This window comes from Mobula hypostoma, chromosome 20, assembly GCF_963921235.1.
Source record: "Mobula hypostoma chromosome 20, sMobHyp1.1, whole genome shotgun sequence".
Taxonomy (NCBI): domain Eukaryota; kingdom Metazoa; phylum Chordata; class Chondrichthyes; order Myliobatiformes; family Myliobatidae; genus Mobula; species Mobula hypostoma.
Window position 1 is genome coordinate 50,656,260 of NC_086116.1, and position 14,707 is coordinate 50,670,966.

The following is a 14,707-nucleotide window of genomic DNA, read 5'->3' on the forward strand; positions in this document are numbered from 1 at the left end:
GCCTGGTGGATTAAAGTTATGATTCTCTATTTAGAATAGAGAACTCCGATTGTCCAACTAGAAATTACGTCTGAATGCTGAGTCACAGAAACCACGGTATCTAAAAACCTGTTATAAATGTTGTTGAGTAGATACTTGTTTTAAAGCACATATATTTTTAGTGACTAGTACAAGCATGTTGTACTCTGCTTCTAAAATTCAGCTCCAGTGATGTCAACATGCTCACATTCAGAGGTGGAGAGAGATGGAGTTTAACTTGTATACTGCATTGGGTGTGGTGAAAGATATTGGATCCAAACTTTAGAGAACTAAGTTATCTCTGATGTTTTTTTTGACATCCTTTTCCATGCTGGTATTAAAATTGTATTATTGTGAATACTGAGTATATTTTTTTTATCTCCCTCAGAATCTGCTCCCAGCACCAATGGTTATTCCTACTGTAAATGAGCTGGATCTCTTCAGGCAAGGGCTCTTCGGTGTAGCAAGTGAACTTTATTAAATATTTTGGTGCTGCTGTATAAATATCTTGTAAATATTGACTGTAAAAAAATTGTTGGTAACCTTAAAAAGAAAAGATCATAATACCCTTCCTGGTTGTTTTACTATTCATCCAGGTCAGGGTAATTTACTTAATAACAGAAGGTCTTTGGGATCTGGGAGGAACGTAGAACACCTGGGCGCAGGAAGAATCTACATAATTACAGGAAGAAACTGCAAAGTCCATATAGACAGACCAGAGGTCAGGATTGAACCTGGTTTATTGAAGCTGTACTGCCAGCAGCACCTCTTTGCTGCCCTAACAGCCACCTTAAACAGGGGCAAACAAATATTTGCTCTTTTGTTAATTAATTTCTTTTGGAAGGATAGCATTAATTTATTAAGTGTGAATAATATAGTGAAAGATGTGGACATTTTAATAGCTGAACAGATGTGCTTTGGGAAGAGCAATTGTAATTTTCAAAATGAAACTCTCTCTTGAGAGTATTGGAAGAAATCAGAAACAGTAGCTTCTTATTTGACCTTGTCTAAGAACAAGATTGAATTTTCTGTTTTTCAACCAAATCTATTTCACTAATGAATTCTTTGTCTGACAGATGTTTCCAACAAATCCTGATTCACATCCAAATGGTTTGGGAGCTAATGTTGCTTGGAGAACCAGTAATTGTTATGGCAACCTCTCCCACAGTTTCTTCAGATACTGTGCTGGCACTCATAAGGTGAGTTGAGAATGGTCTACATTAAATCTGTTATACCTTAAGGAACATTTCAAAGATTATTTTTTACACTGAACTTCAGCTCGTGCTACTCACACCCCTCTTTAGGTCGACGCTATGGCAGTGTTTATTTACTGTGAATAGTTTCAAACTCCTGCAAGTGAATATCTTGCACAACCTTCCATGGTCCCAGAACACATTCTACACAATCAGGAAAACTACCAATGCCATAAATTTCTGAGGAAGCTGAAGTAAACTGGACTATGTACATCTATAGTCACTTGATTCTACAGATGTGCTGTAGAGAACATCCTAATAAGCTGCAACACTGTGGCAAACAGGAAGGTTCTACAGCAGGTAGCCAAAACTGCCCAACATATCATCGGCACCAGTCCACCCACTGTCAAGGCCATATATACAGAAAGGGCCAGTAACATCATGAAGGGTCTCTCTCACCCTGCTCATGGACTGTTTGCCCTACTCACATCAGGGAGGAGGCTACAAAGAATTCATGCCAGGTCCACCAAGTTTTAAAACAGATTCTTTCTCTAAACAGTGAGGCTGATCAACATCTCCAATCGCTAACCCACCCCACCACATCCCCAACCACCACTACGTTAACATTTCTGGTCAGTCAGCTTATGCACAGACACTCTTGTGCCTACTGTCACTTTATAGACATACAATCAATTTATTTATGTAAGGTATTTTATGTATTTATATTTATTGTGTTTTATTTTAATTATTATTGTGTTCTTTATGTTGTGTGTGTGTGTGTGTGTGTATTTTTGTTCTTCATCAGAGTAGGAGTAACAATTATTTCATTCCCCTTTACACTTGTGTACTGGAAATTACATTAAACAATCTTGAACTTTGGGAAGGTGAGTTAATTGACTGAATGTGAAATTTGGCTTCGGCACTATTCAGTTAGACCAGAGCTTATGCAGGATTAAACTAGACAGATCTAATTCAATTTAATCTTTGTGCCTTGACCCTGAAAACTCTGAAGGTAAGCAATTCCATTAACTAATGTCTCCTTCAATGAAATAACATTATCTCTACTCATTTCTGCCTATACTTTTCCCCTTTACGTCCTGTCAAATCTGATGTTCTTGGTTGATGCAAAGAAACTGAGGGATCAGATGAAGAAATCCAGATGAAGTGTCTTGACCTGAAGCATCAACTGTCCAATTCCCTCCACATATACTGCCTGACCCACTGAGTTCCTTCAGCATCTGGCTTGTTGCTCCAGAATCTGTTGAGCCTCTACTGAATTTGGATGATAACTTATCATTTGTGGTAGATGGCAACAAAATGTGAAATCTGTTCTGGGGACAATGAACAATCTAATGGTACACTCCACTCAGCTCCGAGGAGCACTGTAGCTATCCTTGCAGTTGCAGAGTACAATAAGACCAGGTATCGGGATTGAAATGATAGAAGAAATTGCTTTTATTTTTCTGAAGAGCCAATAGCTTCTTCCTCCACCACAGCAGTTGAAATAAAGTCAAACAGTCATGGACTCATAGTACACAAAAATGGGACCTTTGGCCCACCACACCTACATCAATTATGTTAACCACCAACAATCTTATTTGTCTGTATTAGGTCCTTATTCTTTATTGCCCTGTCCTTTCAAATGTCAATATAAGTGCCTTTTAAACATAATAATTATATCTGTTTCCACCAGCTCCACTTGAATTAAATTCAAAATTATCAACTACTCTGTGTAAAAAAAAACACTTGCCCTCAGATCCACTTTGAAACTTTTTCCCATTAAACCTATGTCCTTTAGTTTTTAATACCTCGACTATGGAAAACAGATTTCTACAACCTACCTATCTCTGCCTCTCGTTGGTTTATATACTTCTATGAGGTCACCCCTTAGTTTTCTTTGCTCCAGTGTAAACAGTCCAATCTTTCCCATAATTAGCATCCTTAATCCAGAAAACATCCTGTAGAATCTGCTCTGAACTCTCTCCAAGTGCATGAGCTGTGGGTTGCCTGAGTTATCGTGGCATGAGCATCCTGAACATAGGTCGTCTATATTGTTGATAATAGCGGAACATTTGTATGTTCAGGGAGTAAAGATCTTTGCAGTTTACAAAGAGCTGCAGATTCAGAAGCTGCAGTTAATCTGCAATCATGGTATACTAGCTCTGTGTTCAAAATGAAGGAAGCTAACTCCCCTCTTGAATAAGGAGGATTGATCTTGTTTGATGTGTCACAAGGAGAAGTCTGAAAAGTTAAAAAGTGACTTGAATTGGTCACTGCACAATAGAATGATCTAGGGTGTAAAATGTTCAGGGTGACTCAGCTTGAATCCTGGGTGGAAGGATTCAGAACTTGGTCATTATGTCTGTAGAAGTATTAGCCTCTGGGTGCATAGCTTCTTGAGGAGTTGGTGTGACTGTGGCTTCCAAAGTTTCTGGGGATATGCTGTCCCAGCAACAGCCCTTTTGTGCCTTCTCTTTTTGACTTCTCTAGTAGGTTTCAGGTCTTTAGCACCTGGCATAATATTATCGTCGATGCAGAAAGCCCAATCGGACTGCATCCTGAGCAGTATAAAAGGTAATCTTGAGCTAAGTCTTTATTCAGACCCAGTGTGTGACCAACAATCACAGTAATGGATCGAAGTGAACTTAGCTTCAGCTGGCTGCCCAACAGGTGATGATCCATTTTATACAATATGTTTGCAAGCATAAGACATGTTGTTGGCTTTGAGTTCTTTTCCTGTGTATGGTTTGCACCAAGCCTTAAATTTCATCTTCAATATCGTATTTCTCTAGGTGGCTGACAGTTGAACAATATATGTGAATAGAAATCCATTCTATATACCTCATTTGCAGTGTGTGGATATGTCATGTACACAGAAATGATCAAATTAATACAATAAGTGGGCTTGAACGTTTACAGTTGTGATGTGTAATAAAATTAAATTGTATGAGACTTAGAAGATGTGCTTTAATTCTTAGCTCTTTGTCTCAATAACTTATTATATGCTCAAGATCATTGACAACAGTAAATACAACAAACTGATTTAGCATTAGTAAAATATATCTGTTAACTACCATATTGTATATTCCACAACTTTTGGTAAATATTTCCATACAATTCTTCACATACATTATGTACCTCAGCAAGCAACACAGATTTGTATATTGTATATTTGTCTTCTCTTGTAGTTGCATTGCACCCCTGAAATACTGCTGTGACTATCGGCCATACTTTACCATCCATGATAATGAATTTAAGGAGTATACAACGCGGACACAGGCACCGTAAGTTATAGCAGCAAGAAAATGCTGTGTTGAAGTTGTGGGTTGGAGTTTACAGTTTGCACACTCAAATGAAAATTCCCATAAATTGATAATGGTAAGGGAATTTCTTTGCTTTTCTCCTGAGCACAGAATAATACCACATGCAATAACAAGACCAACACAAAGAAATTCCTTCATTGTGCAAGTTTCAGCAGTTGCAAACATACTAAGTACCTTTCTCTTCATAGTCAATTGACCTGAATCTCTGAAAGAATCCTGAGTCTAGATTGTAGGAAGAGAAAAGTGAACCTTTATTAAATCAAGATATTTTCTTTAGTTTTACAATAGAAACAGGGAATAACTATAAACAAGACTTGCATTTTAATGGCAATTGCCACATTAGGATTTCCCAAACCACTTTAAAGTCAATGGAATATCTATGGACAATTGTCATTTTTCACTGTGTGATACTTGTCATGCAATTTTAGGATAAGGTCCTATAAAGAGCATTAAATTGTGTTACTTGATCATGTGACGTTTAATGACATTCTTTGAGGTGTAACTAATGGCTTGGACCACCAGAGTAGGTCAGTATTTTTTGTATGAAGTATTGCATGATCCATTAATACTTTCTGAGACTGCAAGAAATGCCTCAGTTTACCATTTTGTATGAAAGTCAGCACCTTTGACAGAGCAGTATTGCCCTTTGATGACGAAGCACTTATTACTGTATCCAACAGTGCAGCAGTTTCAACAAACCAGTGCTTCCATGGTAGTGCACTGGATTTTATAAATTCCAATATGAATTTGCTCTTGACCAAATAGATAATAAGGATTAAATAAATAAATGACCAGGGAGTCAGCATGGTGACTAATTAATTAGTACCTCATAATTTTTCAGCTGGGAAATTGTTATTGTGCGTTGTCTTTTGAAATAAGGTAAATTGCCTTTGTATTGCTTCCCCAATCTGTCAGTATACTGTTCATGTTTTATTTTGCTAAAATGTAAAATTATTTCATTTTTCAGACAACAAGAGAAAATGTTCAGGCTCATTACAATAAAATAACAGAATCTGCTGCTCCTCCTCAGGAGTCTTGCTTGGGAAAAAAAGAATCTTAACTTGTATTCTACATTCCAGTCTTCTGATTTTAGGTATTCAGTCTATCTCAGTTTCCATTCAGAATCAAATTTATTATCACTTTCTTATGTGAAGTGAAATTTGGTTTTGTTTGTGGCAGCAGTACAGTGCAAAGACATAAAATGATTATAAATGATAAAATAAATAAACAGTGCAAAAAATATAATAATGAGATAGTGTTTGTTGGTTCATGAGCCGTTCAAACATCTGAAGACAGAAGGGAAGAAACTGCTGCTGAATCATTGAGTGTGGGACATCAGGCTGCTGTACCTCCACCCTGACAGTAATAACGAGAAGAGGGCAGGTCCCAGATGGTGAGAGCTCTTTATGATGGATGCGGCCATCCTCAGGCACTGCCTCTTGAAGATGTCCTCAGTGGAGGGGAGGATTGTGACCATGAGTGAGCCTATGCAGCCTCTTGCAATGCTGTGCATTGAAGCCTCCATGTAATGCAAGCGGTCAGAACGCTCTTCGCCACTCATCTATAGAAATTTGCAAGACTTTTGTGACATACCAAACCCTTTCAACTCTTAATGAAGTAGGGCCGCTGAGGCACCTTCTTCATGATTGCATCGATGTGTTGGGGCAGGACAGATCCTCAGAGATGTTGACACTGAGGAATTTGAAGCTGCTCACCCTTTCCACTACTGACCTTTCAATGAGGACTGGTGTGTGTTCTGTTGACTTCCCCTTCCTGAAGTCCACAATCAATTCATTAGTCTTGCTGACACCGAGTGTAAGGTTATTGTAACACCACTCAACCTGCTGATTTATTGCACTCATTGCCACCTGAGATTCTTCCAATGACTGTGGCATCATTGACAAACTTATAGGAGGCATTTGAATGGTGTTTAGCCACAGGTTAGATCAAGCTTGCACACTTGAGCTGCTCCTGTCACCTGTGAGTCTGTTGGGGTCATACACTGTGTCCAGTGCTCCCGGTGTGGCCTCCTGTACCCCTACACCTCCTCCCTCACTACCATTCAGGGCCCCAAACAGTCCTTCCAGGTGAGGTAACACTTCACCAGTGAGTCTGTTGGGGTCATACACTGTGTCCGGTGCTCCTGGTGTGGCCTCCTGTCTATCGGTGAGACCCAATGTAGGTTGGGAGAATGTTGTGCCGAGCACCTAAACTCCATCCATCAGAAAAAGCAGAATCTCCCATTTTAATTCCACTTTCCACTCCCATTCCGATATGTCAATCCATGTCCTCTACTGTCGCCGAGGCCACGCTCAGGTTGTAGGAGCAACACCTTGTATTCTGTCTGGGTAGTCTCCAACCTGATGACATGAACACAACTTCTTGAACTTCCGGTAATGTCTCACCCCCCACCTCCCGTCCTTCACCAGTCCCTGTCCTCTTTTTCCCCCTTTTCTTTCTCTCATCTTATCTCCTTGTCTGCCTGTCACCTCCCTCTGGCGCTCTTCCCCCCCTTTCTTCCATGGCCTTCTATCCTCACCTACCAGACTCCCACTTCTCCAGCCCTGTATCTCTTTCGCCAGTCAACTTCCCAGCTATTTACTTCATCCCTCCCCCTCCCAGTTTCACCTATCACCTTGTGTTTCTCCCCCACCCCACCACCTTTTAAATCTATTCTGCATCTTTTTTTTTTCTCCAGTCCTACTTAAGGGCTTTGACCCAAAGTGTCGACTGTACTTTTTTCCACAGATGCTGCCTGGCCTGCTGAGTTCTTTCAGCATTTTGTGTGTGTTGCTTGGATTTCCAGCATCAGCAGATTTTCTTTTGTTTGTGAGGTGTACCTGTGTTGACTGTCAATGAGGAAGGAGATGATATCTTGCAATGTGGAAGTTGAGGATCTGGTTCCAGAGGGAGGTACAGTATATGGGCCCAGGTTTGGGATCTTGGTGATTAATACTGGTTAATATGAAGTTAGTGGCAGCATACAAGGCATCCTTGGTCAACAACTGCTTTTTATCTTAAATGTGTTTCTGGAACTGTTAGAGCCTGCGATTTACAGTTTGGAGATTGATTCATTGAATGAGTGATGTAGTGCTTTGCTATCTCCAAAAAAATTCCAGGAAGCCAATGCTAGCGGTCTTAAGGCGAAGAAGCTTAGTGACGGGTTGTGAGCCCGTGATTGACTCCATTTCGCCGAGTAAAGAGTCCATTAATTTGCTGATTAAAGCATCAAGAAAGATTGAAACATCGAAATGAATGCGGAAGACGAGCGGGGGTTCAGCACCAAATACCTGCCTCTTGATTGCTGCTGACGCATCTCTCTGCTGCTGAAGAAGGAGTCTTGTGTGTTATCCTATTGCTCACTGTTGCTGGAGGGAAAGCCTCTGCATTTGATTGGTATCTCTGTCTCTCCCGATACTGTTAGAGGATGTTACCGAAGTTCTGCGATTTATGGATTAGATAATGGACTGTGGACTCTTTCAGTTCTATGGTTTTTATTTCTGTGTTTTCACTGGTTCTGTCTTATTGCCATTTGGGAAGCCTGTTAGTTCTTTGGGGAAGGAGGTGGGGTTTAGGGGTTGACGTTCTGTTGCCATTTGGCAAGTTTTTTGTGCGGGGAATTTAGGTGTTGATGTGCTGATGCCATTTGGTGAGTCTGTTAGATTTTTTTTGTTGGGGGGTGGTTTGGGGTTGATGTTCTATTGCCGTTTGGTCAGTTTGTTCGTTGTGTGTGTGTGTGTGTGTGGGTGTGTGTGTGTGGGGGGGGCAGGGGGGTTGGGAGTTGATGTTGCTGCAGGGCGCATTTTGATAGTTTTTTAGATGGGAGGTTTTGGGATTGATGATCATGTTGCCATTCTTTGTATGGGGGAGTGGGTTTGATGTTTTTCTAGACTTCCAAGGTTTTTTTTTGTTTCATGGCTAGCTGGAGAAGATGAATCTCAGAGTTATATGCTGCATGCATACTTTGATAATAAATGAACTTTTGAACCTTTGTATTATTTTGTGGCTATCCCTCGAGGTCGAGGATGATGGTCTTCGTTCCGTTGATCTTTTTTTGGGCTGTCAAGTGGCTTATGAGTCCAATCTTAGCTTTGAAAGTTCTTCTGCATTCAAGACAGGTAGTTCCAGATGGCAGATCGGGCTTTGGTTGTTGCTGCCTCTTTTTCCATTTTCTTCTCTTTTCTTCTAATTCTGCACATCTGTTGGCTTCAAAAGTTGCTGTTCCTTCTTGGATGATGGCTTGCCAGAGTTTCCTGTCTTTGGCATTGGTTTCCCAATTGTTGATGTTGATGTTACATTTCTTCATGTTGGCTTTTAAGACTTCTTTGAATCTCTTCTGCTGTCTGCTTCTTTTACGTTTGCCTTATTTAAGCTGGGGGTAGAAGATTTGTTACAGCAGACGTTCATCTTTCATTTGAACAACATGGCTGCTCCATCTTAGTTGGCTCTTGATGACGTAGGCTTCAATGCTTGTTATTTTTGCTTCATTTAGCACGCTGACGTTGGTTCTTCTATCTTCCCAGCTGATATTTGAGATGTTTTGAAGACAGCGTTGATGGAACTTTTCAAGTGCCTTCAGATGTCGTCGGTATGTTGTCCAGGTTTCTGATGCATACAGAAGCATTGGGATCACCACTGCTTTGTACACTAACATTTTGGTGTCTGTTCAGATGTCACGATCATGAAAGACTCTTGTTCAGAGATATCCAAAAGCTGTTCCAGCGCATTTAAGATGATGTTGGATCTCGTCATTAAGGTCGATATTGGAAGAGAGGTGACTTCCAAGATATGGAAAGTGGTCCACGTTTTCCAGGGTTGTTTTGCCAAGTTGAACTGATGGTTCTATCCAATTTGTCTCAGTTGGTGACGGTTGGTAGATGATCTGAGTCTTTTTGGAATTGATGGTAAGTCCAAGTTTTGTGTATGCACGGTTGAAGGCAGTCAGAATCTGTTGTCGGTGGTTTTCTGAGAGAGCTTGCAACACTGTTGTCATCTGCGTATTGGAAATCGATGAGGGAACTCATGGATGTCTTGTTTTTGGACTTGAGACAGGCAAGATTGAAAAGTTTGCCATCTGTTCTGCAGACAATTTCGATTCCTGGGGGTAGGTCGTCCTTGAAGATGTGGATGATTGTCGCAATGAAGATGGTGAACAAAGTTGGGGCAATCACGCATCCCTGTTTTACTCCTGATCTAACTTGAAAAGACTCACAGTTACTGTTGCTGACCGTGATTATGGCAAGCGTGCCATCGTGGAGGAGTCTCAGGATTCGAATGTACCTTTCAGGGCATCCATAGGTGGATAGGACATTCCATAGGAGTTCCCTTGATACCGAGTCAAGGGCTTTGGTGAGGTCGATGAATGCCATGTACAAAGGTTGAAGTTGTTCATGACATTTTTCTTATAGTTGTCGCATTGTGAAGATCATGTTGATTGCTCCACGTGGTGTCCTAAAACCGGCTTGTGTCTCTGGAAGGATCTTCTCGGCTGAAGGCTTGAGTCGGTTGTTCATGATGCGGGTGAGGATCTTTCCTGCTGTTGCTAACAGGGAAATTCCACGATAGTTTTTGCATTCGAATCAATTGCCTTTCCTTTTGTAGATGGTAACGATTGTTGAGTCTCTAAAGTCTGCTGGTATGTCTTCATTTATCCAGATCTTGATGAGAAGTTGATGCAGTTGGTAAGGAAGCGGGTTACCTCCAATTTTGTAGACCTCAGCTGGTATTCCATCGAGTCCAGCGGCCTTGTTTTTTTTCAAGGTTTTGATGGCTTCCTTGACTTCTTCAATTGTTGGTACTTTGCTTAGGGAGTCTTCAACGGGCTGCTTTGAAATGTTGTTAATCACATTCCTGTCAAATGAGATGGTTTAATTTAGAAGATCTTCAAAGTTCTCCCTCCATCTAGAATTGATGTCAGCATTGCTCTTCAGGATGGTTGAATGACCTCTGCTTTTGAGAGGGGCTTGACCATGAGTGGATGGGCCAAAAATAGCTTTAATTGTGTTGAAAAAGCCTCGAGTGTCATTGGCGTCTGCTAGTTGTTGGATTTCCTGAGCTTTCTTCCGCCACCATTGGTTTTTCAGGTTTCGGGTGCTCTTCTTGACTGCAGCCTTGCATTCCTGATAGCGTTTCCTTTTGGTAGCCGATTGTTGGTCATTTTGTAAGGTGATGAAAGCTTTTCTCTTTTCGTCGATGAGTTGTTGGAGTAGTTTGTCATTATCATCGAACCAATCCTGATGTTTTTTCATCTTGGACCCAATTGTTTCTTTGCAGGAAGTGATGATGGCGTTCTTCAATTGATTCCAGTGTTCTTCTACAGTTGGTGGGATTTGTTGAGGCAGCTGTTCTTGAAGATTTTGTTGGAACTTCTGTACATTGAAGGATATCAACATTGAATTTCCTAATAGTGTTCTGATTTTGGTGTTTCCTTTTGGGCTGAATCTTTATTCTCATGGTGGACGAGATGAGTCAATGGTCTGTCCAGCACTTGTCGGCACCCGTAACAGCTCTTGTTATCAGTACATCTTGTTGATCCTCAGATTCTATGATGATGTGGTCGATGAGGTACCAGTGTTTGGAGCGTGGATGCTGCCAGGAGACTTTGTGCCTGTTTTTCTGGCGAAATAGGGTGTTTGTAATCACCAGGTTGTGTTCAGCACATTAGGTGAGGAGGAGTGTTCCATTGGCGTTGACCTTGCCAACTCCTTCCTTGCTTATTATTCCAGTCCAGAGCCTATGATCTTTCCTGACTCTGGCATTGAAGTCTCCCAAGAGAATGATCTTGCCGTTGTTGGGAACAGAGGAAAGGACGTCGTCAAGTTGGGCATAGAAGTTCATCTTTACTTTATCTTCAGCATCCAGAGTTGGAGCATAGGTGCTGATGATGGTGGCGTGTTGGTTCTTGACAAGCTGGATTCGCAGAGTCATGAGGTGTTCAATGATTCCCAGTGGTTGCTCTGTCAGCTTCTGAAGTTGGCTGTTTCGGATGGCAAAACCAACTCCACGGATCCTTGGTTGTTCAGGATCAAGTCCTTTCCAGAAAAAGATGTTTCTCTGTGGATTGTCACCTTGTCATGGTGGAGAAGCTTGTGTGGTCTTGAGATCCCGAGAGCGATGCCATCTGGAGCTATGCTCCTGGTAGGGTCACCCATGGCGGTAAGGTCGAGGGTGAGGTCCCTGACAAAGAACAATCCAACCAAGACCTCAACGGTGGAACAGGCAGACGAAGTTACTTCGAACTCAACGGCTGTGAAAGCGGATGAAGGCTGCAACAAATCCATCAGCTCCAATCGTCGTGGTTTCCGTGCCATTGGAATCAGTTGGTTGATTTGTGAAGTATCGTGTGCTTCTTGGAATGCAACATCAAGTACACGTTAAACAAATACACGCACAGGCGTCTTCGCTCTGTGGGCCACTTCTTCAAGTCTTTTGGCGATCGGGGGAGGGCGACGGGAGCAGGCAATGTGATGGCTGGAAGCTCCTAGTCAAGAACTGGCACGAAAGCGGTGAATACTTGATTCAGTCGCTCAACTTTTGGACAGAAGCAGGAAAGTTGTTTGGCAGTGGTATTCACGTCTGATCAGCCCTATTTAGGAAATACTCTGCTCACATTGAACTGGGAAGGGACTAGAAAAGGTGCCCTAAAAATAGTCTGCTTCACCTATCCTGTCTGGAAAGCTGCGTCCAGAGGGATCACCATCATGCAGTCGAAAAACTTTGAGAAGTGAAACTATGAAATTTGGAACCTGGAATATATGAACTCTGATGGATAACCCAAACTCAGACCGACCATAGAGGAGAACTGCCTTTGTTGCCCAGGAACTCCAAAAATTCAACTTTGACATTGTTGCTCTGAGTGAGACCCGCAGAGCTGGAGAAGGGTAACTAAAGGAAGAGCTTTGTATTATTATACTGCTGGTGATATAGAACATCAGCAGCCTGATGTATAAACACTTCTCGGGCTTCCAGCTGGGTACAGGTATTAATTACTACCAACGTATCGATGCCAAAGTCTGCCATCTTCATGAGGGATGATAACTGTGCATGTCTAGTTCGGTGGTATTTATACCACTGTGGTCTATCCCTCCTGATTGGTTAGTCCTCATCCAATCAGGTTTCCACTCTCCCACCTTGTTTACAATCGAATGTCATTTCTTACTTAGAGTAAGACCTTCATCTTTGTTAAAATTCTTTTCCTCTAATTTTATTTCAATGGCTTGCTTTACTAAGCGGTCCCAAAAGCCATTGGCACAGTACAGTAGTTTTGTGCTGTTGAAGTCAATCCTATAGCCATTGTGATTTCTACCACCAATTTCTCCCGATAACCCAAAAAGATACACCTCTTGTGCTCCTTGATGTGGGTTTCCACCGTGCGTCCTGTCTAGCTGATATACTCTGCTCCGCATTCACAGGGAATCCTGCAAACGCCAGCTGACCTGATTCCCAGGTCACCTTTGACCCGTATAGCATCATGGGTTTGTGGATGGCATTAATCTGGCATTTCTTCAGGATCCTGGCGATCCCTTCAGAAACCATGGAAGTATAAGCAAAATAGGCGGTAGCAACAGGTTCCTCCTCATTGTTAGGTTTCCTGGTTTTTTGTTGGCCCTTTTAGGGTCCAATTGATTTCCTTCACCTCGTAGCCATTCTGTTGGAACATCATGCATAATCATCTTATTTCTTCAGGGAAACTCTCTGGGTCCAAAGTAGTGTTTGCACAGTTGATCAAAGTAGAAAGAACCGCTGTACGTTGGGAGGCATGATGGTGGCTGATATTGTTGAGGTAAAAGTCTGTATGAATGAGTTTCTGATAGACAGCATGTCCAAGGCTACTGTCTGGTTTTTATCATATTAGGATGTCCAGGAATGGGAGGCAACAATTCTTCTCCACTTCTATCGTAAGTTGAATGTTTGGATGTGTACTGTTCAGATGGTCGTGGAACTGTTAGAGTGCCTAGAGTTCATGAGGTCATACTACGAAGGTGTCATCTTTACCTGGAGAAATCGGTGGTAGCAGAACATCGCATACACAATGGCCGTAGGATTGACTTTGTCAGCTCAAAACTACTGTGCTGTGCCTAAGGTTTTCGGGACAGTTTGGTAAAGGAAGCTATTGAAATAAAACTGGAGGAAAAAAACTTTAACAAAGACGAAGGTCTCGCTCTAAGTAAGAACTGGAATTTGATTCTAAACAAGGTAGGAGAGCGGAAGCCTAATTTGATGAGGACTAACTAATCAGGAGGGACAAACTACAGGGTATAAGTACTGTACCACTGGACTAGGCATGCAGAGGCATCATCCCTGATGAAGATGGCAGAGTTTGACACTGAATTGTTGTTTATAATTGAAACCTGTACGGCGGCTGGAAGCCTGAGAAAAATTTATTTGTCATATATGCTGGGAAAGCACCAGATCCTTTTCAGTGATTTATGTTTTGCTATTGTCTAGGTGCTCCAAATCAGTGGAGAGCCAATGTAATTCCCTGTACTGTAGACTGTTGCTGCAGTAAGCAAATTGTAGAGGGTGCAGGTCCAGGTCCTTCCACTAGTCATAACCCACCTCCTGAAGCACTTCATTATGAGTGCAACCAGTCGGTAATCATTCTTCTCTTCTTGGGCACTGGTAGGATTGCTGCCCTTTTGAAGCAGGTGGGAACCTCAGACCACAGCAGAGAGCGTTCGAAAATGTCCTTAAACACTTCAGGCAGTTGGTAGGCATACGTTTTCAGAACCCAGACAGTTACACAAATCAGAGCCTTATGCCTTGTGAGGGTTCACCCTCTTGAAGTATATTCACATAACTCCTGCTGAGAATTTTGAGATGGGAATTGCAGAGTATAATACTTAAGAGGCATTTATCAATTACCAGAATAGAAATTTGAATTGCTGGTTGTTTTTAATGCCTAATTTCTAAATGTTTTAACTACCTTTTACTTTACTTAATGATATTTATATATACATCATTAACACCATCATCAAATAGCAACTTCGTTGCTAAAATATTTAAACGAAATTTATAAATGCATAAAAATTATACTGTAATGCATATTCGCTTTCCTTAATCCTTAGACTCATGAAAGATGTCTGAATGTGACCTGTTGTGAAAAACAAGGATGTCATGTTGTTTTATTCTGAAATGTAACAAGAACAAGGCAATGAGTTTAATTGGAAGCAG

At 41.5% G+C, this 14,707-nt stretch overlaps 1 protein-coding gene across 4 annotated transcripts in view; it reads left to right on the top strand.

The window, feature by feature from the left end:
• dennd6b (DENN/MADD domain containing 6B) overlaps positions 1 to 14,707 on the top strand; it is a 113,439-nt gene that overhangs the window by 46,674 nt on the left and 52,058 nt on the right. For all 4 annotated transcript variants that reach the window (XM_063072895.1, XM_063072898.1, XM_063072897.1 and 1 more), the window contains exons 9-11: positions 407 to 462; positions 1,095 to 1,217; positions 4,400 to 4,495. In XM_063072895.1, the coding sequence (XP_062928965.1) occupies positions 407 to 462; positions 1,095 to 1,217; positions 4,400 to 4,495 (275 nt within the window). The remainder of the gene's footprint in view (positions 1 to 406; positions 463 to 1,094; positions 1,218 to 4,399; positions 4,496 to 14,707) is intronic.